At 43.3% G+C, this 18,417-nt stretch overlaps 1 protein-coding gene across 3 annotated transcripts in view; it reads left to right on the top strand.

Annotated features, from left to right (window-relative positions):
• The window catches only part of nalcn (sodium leak channel, non-selective), a 250,290-nt gene that overhangs the window by 224,092 nt on the left and 7,781 nt on the right, over positions 1-18,417 (top strand). For all 3 annotated transcript variants that reach the window (XM_039014188.1, XM_039014190.1, XM_039014189.1), the window contains 13 exons: positions 6,796-6,927; positions 8,125-8,292; positions 9,119-9,223; positions 9,485-9,591; positions 9,747-9,867; positions 10,104-10,202; positions 10,479-10,572; positions 13,698-13,804; positions 14,711-14,785; positions 14,935-15,054; positions 15,280-15,348; positions 15,629-15,777; positions 16,267-16,360. In XM_039014188.1, coding sequence (XP_038870116.1) covers positions 6,796-6,927; positions 8,125-8,292; positions 9,119-9,223; positions 9,485-9,591; positions 9,747-9,867; positions 10,104-10,202; positions 10,479-10,572; positions 13,698-13,804; positions 14,711-14,785; positions 14,935-15,054; positions 15,280-15,348; positions 15,629-15,777; positions 16,267-16,360 — 1,440 coding nt within the window. The remainder of the gene's footprint in view (positions 1-6,795; positions 6,928-8,124; positions 8,293-9,118; positions 9,224-9,484; positions 9,592-9,746; positions 9,868-10,103; positions 10,203-10,478; positions 10,573-13,697; positions 13,805-14,710; positions 14,786-14,934; positions 15,055-15,279; positions 15,349-15,628; positions 15,778-16,266; positions 16,361-18,417) is intronic.

The raw sequence follows: 18,417 nt of genomic DNA, 5'->3' as shown, positions 1-18,417 counted from the left end.
GATTTGTATTACATTCTAAGGCTGCATGATGCAACTCTAATGATGATTTGAAAAAAGCATGAAAGGCATGAGCTCTCTGCTTAGTTTTTTTGCGCAGGCTGCAGCTGTACACACTTCATCAGTCTCTCATTCACAATTTGACAACCACTTGATAATGCCTCGATATTCCTCGGCTGCATCCCCTTTGTGTGGCCGTAATGCCCCCTAAAAAAATCCATGCCTTTTGCGGCCAGTGGCCATTGTGCCCTTGGGCTAAATATAATAATTATAATTATCTTCACCCGGCTGCCTGCCGAAGCACTTCTCACTCACATGGCTCTCTGTCACATGATCGGGTCTTTCTCACAGGCTACAAGTGAAGACAGACACATTGGGGACACAATTGCGCATGTCCTTATCCAAATCCAAGGCGCATATTGAAGATATTGGAAGAACTGTCCACATTTAGTTTTTGTCTGCCAACATGGTGATTAGGCCTAATGAACAGCAAAATCACTGGCCTATGTCAATCTACTAGTACAAAAGTTGACCTTTTCTGTGTGAGAGAAAAATATTCCAAACATAGTCTGGGACAGTTGTGGGATGCAATAAATCCCTATTTAATACAAAGCGTAACAAAAAAAACTGTTTTAAGCAATGAGTCTAACGCAACAGAAGACAAAGTTTAGCTTAAAATGTTGATAAACTATTAGGCTATTTCTTCACATTATAAGTGCAGCAATGCGCACATGGCAGTAGGCTATAAGCACGAATGTTCCTTTAGCAGGAAAACACCAATCTCAAAAGTAACAACAAATGTGATTATGCATGTAATGCTTTTTTTATGAAGGTGCATTTTTATGGTGAGAATAATCTTCCCAAACCTCGAAACTCACGTACTGTGTAGGTATGCCAGTTAGGCTCTATACCCGTTGAAAAGCAGATGTAAGGTGCTTAATTTTAACAAGTTATTTGGCTTCTTTAGTTGTGATAGAAACCTTATCAAAACATATAGGCCTATGGGCTAGGCTACATGAGGTGTACGACTATGATTTGAAAAAGTTGCAAAAAAGGTAATGCACTGTTTCTTGCCTTAAGCTGGATATCATTCACAAGTGATAATATACACTGCTCAAAAAAATTAACGGAACACTTAAACAACACAATGTAACTCCAAGTCAATCACACTTCTTGAGAAATCAAACTGTCAACTTAGGAAGCAACACTGATTGACAATAAATGTCACATGCTGTTGTGCAAATGGAATAGACAACAGGTGGAAATTATAGGCAATTAGCAAGACACCCCCAATAAAGGAGTGACTTCTCAGTTCCTATGCTTCCTGGCTGATGTTTTGGTCACTTTTGAATGCTGGCGGTGCTTTCACTCTCGTGGTAGCATGAGACGGAGTCTACAACCCACACAAGTGACTCAGGTAGTGCAGCTCTCATCCAGGATGGCACATCAATGCGAGCTGTGGCAAGAAGGTTTGCTGTGTCTGTCAGCGTAGTGTCCAGAGCATGGAGGCGCTACCAGGAGAAAGGCCAGTACATCAGGAGACGTGGAGGAGGCCGTAGGAGGGCAACAACCCAGCAGCAGGACCGCTACCTCCGCCTTTGTGCAAGGAGGAGCAGGCGGAGCACTGCCAGAGCCCTGCAAAATGACCTCCAGCAGGCCACAAATGTGCATGTGTCTGCTCAAACGGTCAGAAACAGACTCCATGAGGGTTGTATGAGGGCCCGACGTCCACAGGTGGGGGTTGTGCTTACAGCCCAACACCGTGCAGGACGTTTGGCATTTGCCAGAGAACACCAAGATTGGCAAATTTGCCACTGGCGCCCTGTGCTCTTCACAGATGAAAGCAGGTTCACACTGAGCACGTGACGGACGTGACAGAGTCTGGAGACGCCGTGGAGAACGTTCTGCTGCCTGCAACATCCTCCAGCATGACCGGTTTTGCGGTGGGTCAGTCATGGTGTGGGGTGGCATTTCTTTGGGGGGCCGCACAGCCCTCCATGTGCTCGCCAGAGGTAGCCTGACTGCCATTAGGTACCGAGATGAGATCCTCAGACCCCTTGTGAGACCATATGCTGGTGCGGTTGGCCCTGGGTTCCTCCTAATGCAAGACAATGCTAGACCTCATGTGGCTGGAGTGTGTCAGCAGTTCCTGCAAGAGGAAGGCATTGATGCTATGGACTGGCACGCCTGTTCCCCAGACCTGAATCCAATTGAGCACATCCGGGAGATCATGTCTCGCTCCATCCACCAACGCCACGTTGCACCACAGACTGTCCAGGAGTTGGCGGATGCTTTAGTCCAGGTCTGGGAGGAGATCCCTCAGGAGACCATCCGCCACCTCATCAGGAGCATGCCCAGGCGTTGTAGGGAGGTCATACAGGCACGTGGAGGCCACACACACTACTGAGCCTCATTTTGACTTGTTTTAAGGACATTACATCAAAGTTGGATCAGCCTGTAGTGTGATTTTCCACTTTATTTTTGAGTGTGACTCCAAATCCAGACCTCCATGGGTTGATAAATTTGATTTCCATTGATAATTTTTGTGTGATTTTGTTGTCAGCACATTCAACTATGTAAAGAAAAAAGTATTTAATAAGAATATTTCATTCATTCAGATCTAGGATGTGTTATTTTAGTGTTCCCTTTATTTTTTTGAGCAGTGTATAATTCACAATTGATAGGCTAATATTGTCACCCATCACACTTTTCTTGATTTAATCTTGTCTTTACATATACAGTACTAGTCAAATGTTTGGACACCTACTAATTGTCACTATTTTCTACATTGTAGAATAATAGTGAAGACATCAAAACTATGAAATAACACATGGAAACATGTAGTAGCCAAAAAAGTGTTCAACAAATCAAAATATATTTTATATTTGAGATTATTCAAAGTAGCCACCCTTTGCCTTGACGACAGCTCTTGGCATTCTCTCAACTAGATTCATGAGGTTGCATTTCAATTAACAGGTGTGCCTTGTTAAAAATTAATTTGTGGAATTTATTTCCTTCTTAATTATTTGAACCAATCAGTTGTGTTGTAACAAGGTAGGGGTGGTATACAGAAGATAGCCCTATTTGGTAAAAGACCAAGTCCATATTATGGCAAGAACAGCTCAAATAGACAAAGAGAAACGACAGTCCATCATTACTTTAAGATATAAAGGTCAGTCAATACGGAGAATTTCAAGAACTTTTAAAGTTTCTTCAAGTGCAGTCGAAAAACCATCAAGCGCTCTGATGAAACTGGCTCTCATTAGGACCGCTGTAACGTGGGCGCTGAGAGTCGGGAAGCAAGTTCAGGGAGTGAATCATTCCATAAATAATTGAAAACATAATACAAAACAAGACACACGAACAACGCACAGACATGAAACTGAAACAGAAACAATGACGCCTGGTGAAGGAACCAAAGGGAGTGACATATAAAGGGCAGGTAATCAAGGAGGTGATGGAGTCCAGGTGACTGTCATAATGCGCTGATGTGCGTAACGATGGTGACAGGTGTGCGCCATAACGAGCAGCCTGGTGACCTAGAGGCCGGAGAAGGAGCATACGTGACAACCGCCACAGGAATGGAAGACCCAGAGTTACCTCTGCTGCAGAGGATAAGTTCATTAGAGTTACCAGCCTCAGATTGCAGCCCAAATAAATGCTTCAAAGAGTTCAAGTAGCAGACACATCTCAACATGAACTTGAATCAGGCCTTCATGGTCTAATTGCTGCAAAGAAACCACTACTAAAGGACACCAATAAGAAGAAGAGACTTGCTTGGGCCAAGAAACACGAGCAATGGACATTAGACCGGTGGAAATGTGTCCTTTAGTCTGATGAGTCCAAATTTGAGATTTTTGGTTCCAACAGCAGTGTCTTACACAACCTCCAGGCTGTGTAAGGGCTATTTGATCAAGAAGGAGAGTGATGGAGTGCTGCATCAGATGACCTGGCCTCCATGATCACCCGACCTCAACCCAATTGAGATGGTTTGGGATGAGTCAGACCGCAGAGTGAAGGAAAAGCAGCCAACAAGTGCTCAGCATATATGGGAACTCCTTCAAGACTGTTGGAAAAGTATTCCAGTTGAAGCTGGTTGAGAGAATGCCAAGAGTGTGCAATTTTTTTTATTATTTTTTATTAAAATGTTTATTTAACCTTTATTTAACTTCTCTGGGATAGTTGGGACGCTAGCGTCCCAACTGACAAGCACCCCCAACCCCCCCCTCACTGATTAGCATCGCGTCACAATTAAATAGTAGCATCTAAATATGTAAATATCATTAAATCACAAGTCCAAGACACCAAATGAAAGATACAGATCTTGTGAATAAAGCCACCATTTCAGATTTTTAAAATGTTTTACAGGGAAGACAAAATATGTAAATCTATTAGCTAACCACGTTAGCAAAAGATACCATTTTTCTTTGTCCACCATTTTTTTCTCTCCACCAGTAGCTATCACCAAATCGGCCAAATAAAGATATTGATAGCCACTAACCAAGAAAAAACCTCATCAGATGACAGTCTGATAACATATTTATTGTATAGGATAGGTTTTGTTAGAAAAATGTGCATATTTCAGGTAGAAATCATAGTTTACAATTGCACCCACCATCACAACTCGACTAGAATAAATACAGAGAGCAACGTGTATTACCTAATTACTAATCATAAAACATTTCTTAAAAATACACAGCTCACAGCAATGGAAAGACACAGATCTTGTGAATTCAGACAATATTTCAGATGTTCTAAGTGTTTTACAGCGAAAACACAATAAATCGTTATATTAGCATACCACATGTGCAAACGTTACCCGAGCATTGATTCAAGCCAAAGAGAGCGATAACGTAATCATCGCCAAAATATATTAATTTTTTCACTAACCTTCTCAGAATTCTTCCGATGACACTCCTGTAACATCATATTACAACATACATATAGAGTTTGTTCGAAAATGTGCATATTTAGCCACAAAAAAACGTGGTTATACAATGACAATACTAGCAAAACTAGCCTGAAAATGTCGGGCGCCATCTTTAACAGTGATCTTGTCTCATGAATAACTATTCATAAACTTGACTAAAAAAATATAAGTTGGACAGCTATCGAAAGACAAATTAGTTCTTAATGCAATCGCTGAATTACATTTCTAAAATTATCCTTACTGTGCAATACAGGGTTCGCCAAGCGAAGCTATACCAAAACAAATGGCGGAATATGCGTTTAAAATTTTTCGACAGAACAACGATTTATCATCTTAAATATTTCTTACTATGAGGTGATCTTCCATCAGAATCTTGGGCAATGTATCCTTTCTTGGGTCTAATCTTCTTTTGGTCGAAAGATGTCCTCTTGTCCGTCGAAATGCCCACTAACGTTCGACCGGGACCCCGAAACGTGCCCGGCTCTTCAAAGTATGTCACAAAGAAATGCCTCAAAATCGCACTAAACGGATATAAATTGCTATAAAACGGTTTAAATTAACTACCTTATGATGTCTTTAACACCTATAACGAATAAAAATATGACCGGCGATATATAAGTGGCTAAACCAAAGCTTGGAAGGAGGCCAGTCCGACGACCACTCTGCGTCGAGCGCACTGTTGAAAAGGACGTTCTTTCTGCTCCAGGGTCTATTTATAGAGCCCGGATTGCGCAATCCACTCCATTCAAAATCTCCCCGCTTACTGACATCTAGAGGAAGGCGTAGGCAGTGTTTGTAGCATCATAGCATTCACAGGGACTTATGAACTGACCTGGGAGCAGGGGCCAAGATTTCTGAAATCTCACTCCCTGGCAGGAAAAGTGCTGTAGAATGAGTTCTGTTTCACTCAGAGACATAATTCCAACGGTTATAGAAACTAGAGAGTGTTTTCTATCCAATAATAACAATAATATGCATATTGTACGAGCAAGAATTGAGTACTAGGCAGTTTAATTTGGAGATCAATTTTCGCAAAGTCGAAACAGCACCCCCTATATCCCAGAGAGGTTAACTAGGCAAGTGTAACTGGGCATGTTATCAAGGCAAAGGGTGGCTACTTTGAATAATCTCAAATATAAAATAGATTTAGATTTGTTAAAAAAATAATGGGTTAATATATGATTCTGTATGTGTTTTACATAGTTTTGTTGTCTTCACTATTATTCTACAATGTAGAAAATAGTAAAAATAAAGAAAATCCCTTGAATGGGTAGGTGTGTCCAAACTTTTGACCGGTACTGTACTAAATAATATACTGTATGTGTGAAATTTGTTTTGATTTAGAATGGATCGTTATCATGCACCTGTCTCGAAACAGAGGCAGTGGAAAGAAATACATGTCATCTATGCACTTAAATAGCAAATGGAGGACTCTTTTCCCGTGGTTTATTTTTCATTAATATAGTTAAATTGACTGATTTCTTTATGTGAACAGTAACTCAGTATAATCTTTTCAATTGTTGCATGTTGCGTTTATATTATTGTTCCGTAAACAGTAGATACAAGTTATTGTACAGAGTTACATACTGTGCAACTTTGTTGTGCTGCTAACTTGGACCAGGTCCCAGAGATGATGGTCTACACACTGAAAGGGTTCTTTGGCTGGGCCCATAGGAGAACCCTTTTTGGTTTGTAGACCCCTTTTGGGTTCCATGTACCTGCAACCAAAAAGGGTTATTCAAAGGGTTCTCTTATGGGGATGTTATAGTGTAGAGATGATGAGGACAAGGCTTCAACCTGAATACATAAAGGTGGAATTAATAAATAAATCAAATATTTGTTGGAGCTTAATGTCTGGTGTGTTTCAGATAGGAGAGTATGTCTTTGTCATCTTCATGAGTATCGAGCTGAACCTGAAGATCATGGCGGACGGCCTGTTTTTTACTCCCACGGCCGTCATCAGAGACTTCGGAGGAGTCATGGACATCTTCATCTACCTCGTAAGTTCACGGATTTGGATTCATATGGCACTTTTTTTCCTGATCATCAAAGAACTTGACATTGTATGTGGAAAACTCACTTCATCCACCACCAATATATAGCACCCACCTGGGTGATGCCGCGGCAGCCATTTTGCGCCAGAAAGCTCACAACGCAGCAGGTATCACGATATGTAATTGCAAGCAGTTTTGCCTGCTTAGGGGAAATGTTGCCAAGGGAGAGTCTTCCAGAATGTTTTTGATATATACCTAAAGAAAGCAAGGTCTCTGACTGGCTTTCCAAGTAAAGTAAATTCCTTCTGGAATACACCTTGATGTTTCTAGACCCCTTTTCTCGCTCTCTGTCTCCTATAAAGGGTATTCTGTGTGACTTTGGAGTGGACATAATATGCCTTTTGTTAGAATAATGAAAAGATCAATTCTTCACGTGAGAATAAGCAGACTCTGTTTGATTTAACACTATTGCTAATGAGTTCGGGAAGATGACGCAGTGAAACTTTGGAAGATAGCTTTTTAATGACTGACGATCAACTTAATTTCGTCGGAATGCGTCAATCATAATTTATTTCCTTGTTTATTGCGAGCTATTTGTTTTTTTAGGCCGTCTTTCAAAACAACTCTTCCCTTTCTTGTTTGGGGATATAATTTGCATATAGATTATATAATTGGATGAGAGACGGGAGAGAATTGATTTGTAATAGCTCTGACAGGCACACTCCACACAGACAGTGGTCCAGTGTTTACCTTACCATTACTTATGGGGGGGGGGGGGGGGGGGGGGGGGCTCACCTCCCTGCCTGCCTAGCTCTGTTGCCTCCACCTACCGAAATGAGTTTTGTTCTATAGGTGTCAATTGACAATGTTACTGCCAGAGGGCCTGTGGGATGGTGTAGTGAAAATGAGTGGTGTTATGAGTGTGTTCTTAGCTTTGTATAGCATGCAAAGAGCAACGCAGAGTGTCCGATGGGTTTTGTCATTTTACTGTTTGATTAGAAAGGTCAGGTCAGGACCTGAGTTTCCAAATAACATCCCCCTCCCTCCCTCCCTCCCTCTTCCTCCTTCTCCCTCTCTCTCTCTCTCTCCCCCTTTCTCATTCTCTCCATCATCTTCCTTTCCCTCTCTCTACCTCTCCTTCTCATCTTCCTCCCCCCTTTCCCTCTCCCTCCCTCTCTCCCTTCCTTTCTTTCTCTCTTCCAGTGTAGTCTGATCTTCCTGTGTTGGCTGCCTCCTAACGTGCCTCCGGAGTCTGGGGCTCAGCTGTTGATGATGCTGAGGTGTCTTCGCCCCCTACGCATCTTTAAACTGGTGCCCCAGATGAGGAAGGTGGTGCGGGAGGTCATCAAGGGCTTCAAGGAGATTTTCCTGGTTAGTGGTGGTCACACAAGCACGCACACACTGTGTGCAAACTTGCACTTGTGGAGAGACGCACTAAGAGACACATACACAGGCTTGTAAGCATACACACACTCAGACAGACAGACATGCACATGAATACACAATTGCATGCGCAATGAGCAACATTCTTACTTGAGCTCCACCTGCTTAACTCAAGTTTCCATTGACATCAATGAATGATTTATGCTATAGTCCGAGTGGTCTGCGCTCATCTCAACTCTGGATCAGGCCCGTTGTGGACAGTTGAACCACACCTAGTAAAAACACTCACATACACTTTCACCTTACACATATACACGGTGGATACATTTTGGACCACACTCTGGAGCTAAGCCTGGTCGTGGAAATGCACCATGTGAGACACACCGACACGAAGTGATTATTTTGACAAAGTTTGACCTAACTTTGTACAGTAGATTACTGTAAGATGCTGAGTGTGAGGTTTCCCCTGCCCTCTGTGTTCTCTCACACCGTACAGATCTGCCGAGCAGCCCAGAGGCTATTTGACTGCGTGGGAAAGCCCTGGCTGTCTATAACCCTTCTATTGATCTAACACACACACAAACACACACACACACACACACACACACACACGAAAGCACGCACACACACCCACACTCACAGGTTTCCATTCTTCCCTTTTACTTGAATGTGTGTGTGTGTGTGTGTGTGTGTGTGTGTGTGTGTGTGTGTGTGTGTGTGTGTGTGTGTGTGTGTGTGTGTGTGTGTGTGTGTGTGTGTGTGTGTGTGTGTGTGTGTGTGTGTGTGTGTGTGTGTGTGTGTGTGTGTGTTATAGGTCTCCATCCTGCTCCTGACACTAATGCTGGTGTTTGCAAGCTTCGGCGTCCAGCTCTTTGCTGGAAAACTAGCCAAGTGCAATGACCCCCACGTATTCCTTCGGGTACGACCAAGCTCTTTATAAAATGGATTTTCCAAACCTAGAAGAGCAGATATTTCCATTCAAAGCAATGGCCATATTGGGTGTACTATTTGAAATGATGGATTCATTAAAAAAAATTGTTGTAATGTCAATTTGATTAAACCAGAAAATCTGATTTAAATCAGAACATTGTGTCATTATGACATCTCGTACCATCTACTGTATATGTCCATTCAATTTGCATGGTGTAGTGACTTCTCTGTGCTCTCTGGTTGTTTGTAGGAGGACTGCCATGGAATCTTCCGGATCAACGTGAGTGTGTCTAAAAACCTCAATCTCAAACTAAGACCAGGAGAGAAGAAGCCTGGCTTCTGGGTGCCAAGAGTGTGGTGAGTGATTAGGATTGGCTGAAACATATATAGTGCTGGGCTGGCACTAAACCTTGCACACACTGTAACCCTCCAGGACCATGAGTAATGATGGTGTCAAGTATAGATCTACTCACTACATAAAGTATGTTTTAATTATAATACTTTTTTTTCAGGGCCAACCCTCGCAACTTTAATTTTGACAATGTGGGTAATGCCATGCTGGCTTTGTTTGAGGTCCTGTCACTCAAAGGCTGGGTGGAGGTCCGTGATGTCATCATTCACCGCGTCGGACCGGTACACACCTTTACTGTCTCTTTGCCTCGGCCTCACTCTCTATCTCTCTCTCTCTCTCCTCTCTCTCTCTCCTCTCTTCTCTCTCTCTCTTCTCTCTCTCGCTCTCTCTCTTTCTTCTCTCTCCTCTCTCTCTCTCTCTTTTTTCCTCTCTCTCTCTTCCCCTCTCTGGTTGATGATAATACTGGATCCTACATACATTGTAAGAAGTAATGACACACCTTTGTCTCTCCCTGCAGATCCACGGTATCTACATCCACGTGTTTGTCTTTCTGGGCTGTATGATTGGACTCACTCTGTTTGTCGGAGTGGTCATCGCTAACTTCAATGAGAACAAGGTAACAGATACAAAACAATCCTTCAAACAATAATTTGTTTCAGATTCTGTGCTCTGTGCGTTTTTCCCAGTTTCAACAAAGTTGAACACAATCAAGTACTGGCATGGCGTAGCTGGAGACTGTACGCCTCGAATACTGACTTGTATCACCGGTGACCTGCCTTGTACACCTCCCTGACAATAATGATTAGTATGCCTCTCAAATTGATTCATAAAGCCTTCATAACGCCGTCATAAGACCTGTGCTGGGGCCTGTGTGTGTGTTCTTCCTCCCCAGGGTACTGCTCTGCTGACAGTGGACCAGAGGAGGTGGGAGGACCTGAAGAGTCGACTGAAGATTGCCCAGCCTCTCCACCTCCCCCCACGCCCAGGTGTGTGTGTGTGTGTGAGAGAGAGAATAAATAAAATGTCTGTTTCTCTCTCTTCTCTTCTATTTTCTATTCTCATATCTCTCTGTCTAGTGTGTCCTAATACGCTCTCTGTCTCCTCTGATCAGCGACAGAGTTTTAAGTCACAGACTCTCTAGTGACATTAAAATCCTCAGAACTCATCCGCTAACTCACCCCCTGTGATAGAGTAGAGTTTATACACTTTCATTACGCAAAGACTAATAGAGTCCACACACACACGCACACACACACACACAGAGAGAGAGAATGAACTGTTTTCAACAAGAGTATAAGTTATAGTAATGATCGATCGCTTCTACCGATCTAATCGAGCATCACAACTCAGCTCTTTGCTTAGGTCCCTTCCTCGTGACAAACAAATCCTCCACCCAGTTAGATCGTACCATCCTCAGCATGGTGATACACAGACTGATCTACACAGCTTGTTGTGCTGTTTTAACTGCAGCGGTGTATGTGTGAAGGAGTGAGAACAAGAAGAGCAGGGGAATTAAAGGAGAAGTGCATGGGAATCAGCGGAGGGAATAGGCACCACACAGCCAGTTAGTACAGAGCAAAGAGAAAATCAATGGTTCAGTCTTAGTCAGCGGCTCTGCTGGGTAGAACTGTGTTAATCGCCGCTCTGATCCACATCCAAAAAACCTTAGGCTCTGGCCTGACTCACTTACCCACACACACTTGCTCACAATGTGCAGCTCAACCCGGTGTTAGGGAGCTGAGGGAGGCTCGCTTAGCCAAATCGTTTCCGGTTCCTCCTCTCTATTCAGAAGTGTTTGCATTCTGCAAACTCAGTATTGCGGTAGAGAGGCAGCTGATCAATCTTGCTGTTAAAATCTATTGGTTGATTGAGATGCTGGGTTATACTGGGCTGGGGATGGGCTAGCATTGGTTGAGGCTGCAGAATAAGGGCTGGGCTAGTGTTTTCTGGGTTTGGGCTAGTGTTTACTGTGGCTGGGGCTAGTGTTTACTAGGGCTGGGCTAGCGTTTACTGGGTCTGGACTAGCGTTTACTGTGTCTGGTGCTGGGCTAGCGTTTACTGGGGCTGGGCTAGCGTTTACTGGGTCTGGTGCTGGGCTAGCGTTTACTGGGGCTGGGCTAGTGTTTACTTGGTCTGGTGCTGGGCTAACGTTTACTGGGGCTGGGCTAGCGTTTACTGGGGCTGGGCTAGTGTTTACTTGGTCTGGTGCTGGGCTAACGTTTACTGGGGCTGGGCTAGTGTTTACTGGGGCTGGGCTAGTGTTTACTGGGGCTGGACTAGTGTTTACTGGTGCTGGGCTAGCGTTTACTGGTACTTGGGCTGGGCTAGTGTTTACTGGGTCTGGGTCTGGGCTAGTGTTTACTGGGGCTGGGCTAGTGTTTACTGGGGCTGGGCTAGTGTTTACTGGGGCTTGGCTAGTGTTTACTGGGGCTGGGTTAGTGTTTACTGGGGCTTGGCTGGTGTTTACTGGGGCTGGACTAGTGTTTACTGGGGCTGGGGTAGTGTGTATTGGTACTTGGGCTGGGCTAGTGTTTACTGGGTCTGGGCTAGTGTTTACTGGGGCTTGGGCTGAGCTAGTGTTTATTGGGGCTGGGCTAGTGTTTACTGGGGTTTGGGCTGAGCTAGTTTTTACTGGGGCTGGGCTAGTGTTTACTGGGGCTGGGCTAGTGTTTACTGGGGCTTGGGCTGAGCTAGTGTTAGCTAAGGTACACAGTACATACAGGTCTCATTTTGCCTACCAGGTACTCACATCCACCTGTTATGAATGACCTTTCATTAGTTATATACAGCATAGAAAAGAGATGATGAGACTACTCTTAAAGCAATGATGAGGTTAACATGCTTGTCCTGTTAACTCAGGAGACTATGAGCAGTAACCCATTAAGTATTAACAATGATTTACAGTAGGATTTTTTCCCCTATGTTATTTGTGTATAATCATCAGATTAGGAGATGATGTAGGGGTCCACGTTGGTAACTGGGGGGCCCTGCCTTGATTGGGTAACTGATTAATATATATTTTTTTTATAAGGTACATAATAAATGAATGTTACTGGGCCAGTAACATCATTATTATTTATTTTAATATAGTATTTAACATCATTATTTATTTTAATATGTTTTTATCCAACCACAGGAGCCCGCTCTCACTGTTAAAAAATGTGTGCAAGTCCTAAAAACGCCTCTGCTCAACTGTAGCCTAAGCCACATCGCAAATGTTATTATGGCTTTATTAGAAAGGGGCTTTTCCTTCAACAGAAAATTCACCACACATCGAGATGTATCTTGGTGCACGGATTTGTTTACAAAAAGGATGGTGTGCCGGGAAAGGGTCCTATGATTTCTTAATCCGGCCCTGCGTATGAGACTCATATTTTTAAATTAACTAAGATAAGACCTGTACTGACAAGCTGTAGATCTTATTCCAAGAAGATTGGAAATATTTTTTTCCCATTGCAGCCCTGAATCCAATTTTGAGATTTTTGTTGGTTTCCAAGTAATATTATTGCTGGCTGTAAAAGTTGATAAGTCGCCGGTCGTAGGATGTTATTTATGATACTGGATAGAAAAAAACGGGTAATGTAAGGAGGACATAATCTGACACACACCGACTCGCACATCGAGAAATACTCACCTGTTTGTGTGCATGCGTGTGTGACTGAGCCAGGAAGCATGGCCATGCGCGTGTGTGCCAGCAACCTTATAGTCCAACATAAACATAGGCAATCTGTCTGATTTCTGTTTTCTCTTACTAATTGTATCAGTGAAATAGCTGGGGGTACTTGGGTTCTGCAGGGCACAATGTTGTGGAATGGCGAGATAGAAATACTCACTGTGGATTAAATATGCGTCTCTGACATAGAATAAGGAAGCATGTCAGTTTTATTCATGACATGTCTATCTGCAATGTTCCACGTTTTGCTTACTGAATGTGGCTCGGGTCTAGAAAACATTCAGTTACACAGCTATAGTATGAGCTCCATCTATAGTGGAAAACATCATAATCATCTCCTAAGGAAAGGTGATGAGGAAAGGATTTAGGCTATTGGGATTCACCCTGCTGGTTGGGTCTGGTCTGGTGTTGATCCTCACTCCTCTCCCCCCCCGACAGAGAATGCAGGGTTCCGTGCCAAGATGTATGACATCACTCAGCACCCCTTCTTCAAACGGGGTATCGCTGTGCTGGTTTTGGCCCAGTCAGTGCTGCTGTCTGTCAAGGTGAGGCTGTCTGATGTAGACATACATTTTCTATCTACTAGCGATGTGTTGCTCAGCTATTTTCTTACCTGCAGTACACCCATCCGCAATTTCACAGAATTGACCCGGACCCCTCGGCCCGATGTAATACAGTGAAAATCAAGGTTGCAATCAATTCAAGTTGAAGTCAGTCAATTCAAGAAGTAAACTGACATTTTGAATCAATAATTTAAAAAAGGGGCGTCTACACTGAGTGTAGAAAACATTAGGAACACCTGCTCTTTCCATGATATAGACTGACCAGATGAATCCAGGTGAAAGCTATGATCCCTTATTGATGTCACTTATTAAATCCACTTCAATCAGTGTAGATGAAGGGGAGGAGACAGGTTAAATGTTTAAGCATTGAGACATGGATTGTATATGTGTGCCATTTAGAGGGTGAATGGGCAAGACAAAATATTAAACTGCCTTTGAACATGGTATGGTATTTGGTGCCAGGCCCACCGGTTTGCAACAAGAACTGCAACGCTGCTGGGTTTTTCACAGTCAACAGTTTCTCGTGTGTATCAAGAATGGTCCACCACCCAAAGGACATCCAGCTAACTTGACACAACTGTGGGAAGCATTTGAGTCAACATGGGCCAGCATCCCTGTGGAACGCTTTCAACACCTTGTAGAGTCCCTAACCCACCGAATTGAGTCTGTTCCGAGGGCAAAAGGGGGCGCATCTCAATATTAGGACGGTGTTCCTAATGTTTTGTACACTCAGTGTATTTTAAGTGACACTAGCCTCAATAAACGTGATGAATTTCAACCCGTGCATCACTATATACTATCAATTAAGTTGAGCTTAAAGAGGGAGATTTAAGAGTGGTGCTGGATTGTGCTCAACATCAGCTTTTATGTGAAATGTGTGTGTTTCAGTGGGACGTAGATGACCCAGTAACAATGCCACTTGCTACCATGTCAGTGGTCTTCACCATTATCTTTGTGTTAGAGGTAAGAGTCTGGGTGCATGTCAATGGGACATTTGCATGGAATACTATGCACATGGATCTCAAGGCAGGATTGCCCTGTGTGACATATGTAGAGTATTATAAAAGCAATGTGACTACAATGCGAATGGATTTTGTTGTCGTGGTAACCAGGTGACGATGAAGTTCATAGCTATGTCCCCGGCGGGGTACTGGCAGAGCAGACGGAACCGCTACGATTTACTGGTGACAATACTGGGAGTCATCTGGATAGTCTTGCACTTTGCTCTACTGGTGAGGGGACACACACACACACACACACACACACACACACACACACACACACACACACACACAGTATAAATACAGATATACAAGCTATTCTTTACAAGACTTGTTCTTTCCTGGAACTAGTGCATTCTCTAACAACTATTCTGTACTTCTTTCGAGTTATGACTAAATATATTGTGAAGATTAGTGTATAATTAGTAAATGGCTGATCACAGTGTTCTCCTGCAGAATGCATATACTTACATGATGGGCACCTGTGTGATCGTCTTCAGGTTCTTCACCATCTGTGGGAAGCATGTAAGTATAGCCCACTGTAAGCCTAATGGAACTTATTACCGAACGAAACTGTTAAAAATATTTTTTTCCCTATTTACTAGCTTGCCCAGCAGGCAAAAAACCTATTTCCAGTTGTAAACTGTTTTTCTGGTTGAATACATCATATAACTAAAATTACAACCATCTGTTACAACCTCAGTTTTTTTGTTGTTGTTGCTGGTTGCTAAAAAAGGGGATAACAAAACTCCTGTAACCATTTTGCCCGCTGGGCGGTCTCTTTAATGCTATAATCTGTCTGTAGGTGACTCTGAAGATGCTACTGCTGACAGTCGTGGTCAGTATGTATAAAAGCTTCTTCATCATCGTGGGAATGTTCCTCCTCCTCCTCTGCTACGCCTTCGCTGGAGTCGTCCTATTCGGAACCGTCAAATACGGAGAGAACATCAACAGGCGAGTGGCTTATTCCCCTTTCTTTCCTTTCTGTTTTTATCCCCCCTTTTTTTTTACCTCTTTCACACTTATTCCTTGTCCTCTGTCTCTTTCCTAACTTCAACTCTTCCTCCCACTCCTCCTAGTCTTCCTCCTTCCTTTCTTCCTTTTTTACCTTTCTCCTCTCCTTTCATTTCCCCCGACTCTGCTCCCCTCTCATTCTCCTTTCTCGTCATCATTTATCCTATCTTCCACACGGTTAGCTCTCTGATTGACTGTAGAGATGTGAAGAGCAAGTGTCACTTATTCGATTTGTGGTACCATCACAGCCTCCTCTAGTGGAGAAATAGTGGGAGTTTGAGAAGTCTGCAGCCACACCGTTGACTCGTTCTCTCTAAAGTGTGTGTGTGTGTGTGTGTGTGTGTGTGTGTGTGTGTGTGTGTGTGTGTGTGTGTGTGTGTGTGTGTGTGTGAGCTACTTTATTTGTTTACATTTTTTTCTCAATGACAGGCATGCTAACTTCTCCACGGCAGGCAAGGCCATCACGGTTCTGTTCCGTATTGTCACTGGGGAAGACTGGAATAAGATCATGCATGACTGCATGGTAAGAGCTGGTCTATTTCATTTTTTCATATGTACACGGCAGCGTCTTCAGGGAAACTAGTCAAGACTTACAAAACAGAAAGCGTAGTGTAATACGTAAAAAGCACAAGACAAAGTCAGGTCTAAATGGTAACCATGTAGAAAAAGAGGCATTTCTCAACATAGACTTCTTCGGAAAAAAGGGATATACTGTTACAGTATTATTTCAAGTAAACAAACCAAAGTTCATGACTTGAGAGTTTTTTTTATTTTTTTATTCAGTTTATATGTCTGCTCGATATAGATATAATACAATGTACACTGAACAATATAAACGCAACATGCAACAATTTCAACGTTTTTACTGCGTTACATTCATATAAGGAAATCAGTCAACTGAAATAAATTCATTAGGCCCTAATCTATGGATGTCACATGACTGGGAATACAGATATGCATCTGTTGGTCACAGATACTGTACCTTAAAAAAAAGGTAGGGGCGTCGATTTAAAAAACAGTCAGTATCTGGTGTGACCAACATTTGCCTCATGCAGAGCGGCACACCTCCTTCGCATAGAGTTGATCAGGCTGTTGAATGTTGTCCCACTCCTCTTCAATTGCTGGATATTGGCGGGAACTGGAACACGCTGTCTGTTGTACATGTCGATCTAGAGCATCATCCCGCTTAACAGACAGGTTGAAGCCTGCTTAACAGAGTCACTAACCTTAGCTAGCTAGCTAAGCTACTAGCCATCAAGCTAACAAAGTTAGTCCCAGATTAGTTTTGCAATGGAGCCTTTTTTGTCTGGAGAAGAAAATTAACGGTTCCAGCGATGTAGGAGCTGTATTTACTATGCTTTGTTTAGGGAAAAAAACTGGATCACTCGGAGTTCCAATGCAGTAATTGTTTGCTTGCCGAGGATTATAGGATTGAAGTGGCTTCCTTGATCAAGCAGGTCACCCATCTATGTAAGAAACTGTGGAAAATGTAGAGTGGAATGTTTACCTTTTCTACGCCGTTGGCTGGACAGCGTTCGTGCTTGTTGGAGTCTCTGCCTTGACGTTTGTCGTTGTCTGACTGGCCGGTGTTACCCGAAGTTCACCAGGGAAACCATCTGCTCCCTCTCCTCCCCCATCTGATAGTGGAGTCGAAGGAGCACAGCAAGAGGACCATGCCAATCAATGATGGTCGCATGTCACGAGCCGTGGATTCCGAAGACAGCGGCCTCCCGCAAAGCAGGATACATTCCCAACGAGAGCGGATACAAACAATTTATAGTTTTGCCACTTTGGAGCCTGATCTTCCTGCGACTTCGTCGCTGGGGGTACCTGTGTCTGGGTACCTGTGTCTTTCCACTATGACTTCAAAGTTGACATCGGCAACCTTCCGTCCCTGCTCTGGATCAAGTAGGGCTCCTCCATCTGTCGGAGGCCTGCACCAGGCGCCAGGAGCTACGGGCTCAAGTTATCCTGCATCTCGACCGTCCTTAAAAGGTTCTCCGGATCCTGGGAAGTGTGGGAGTGTGCGAATTTCCTCGTCCTTCTCGCCAGACGCGATTTTGGGCAGCTCCATGCTAAGAAATGTCACTGTTCCTGGTGCAAAAACACTGTCCTATCCCGGAGCTCGAGTAAATGTCATTACTAAGCTGCTCCCGAATGTTCTACACCAGTGCATGGAAATTGATTCTATCGTAGTCCATGTGGGTTTTAATGACATTATTAAGGGCAGCTCTGAACAGTTGAAACTGGATTTTAAAGAACTGATTGACTCTCTGCCAGACACTAATTGAAGACCCATCATATCTGGCCCTGTGCCCTCTCTGAATCGTGCCATTGAACGCTTTAGCAGGATTCTTTCTCTTCACAACTGAATACATGATTATTGCAGCTCAATTGGTGTCACTTTTGTTGACAATTTCAATATCTTTTGGAAACGAAACACGTTTTATAAATAGGATGGGATCCACCCAAATCATTTGGGTTCCTGGATCCTTTCACAGCATTATAAGGCTGCGTTGAGACAATAATTTACCAATTACCCAGGCCCAACTCAGTTAATTCCTACCATTGGGTCGCTGA

The sequence above is a fragment of the Salvelinus namaycush genome, chromosome 19 (genome assembly GCF_016432855.1).
Source record: "Salvelinus namaycush isolate Seneca chromosome 19, SaNama_1.0, whole genome shotgun sequence".
Lineage (NCBI taxonomy): Eukaryota > Metazoa > Chordata > Actinopteri > Salmoniformes > Salmonidae > Salvelinus > Salvelinus namaycush.
This window is presented reverse-complemented; position numbering and strand designations above follow the sequence as displayed.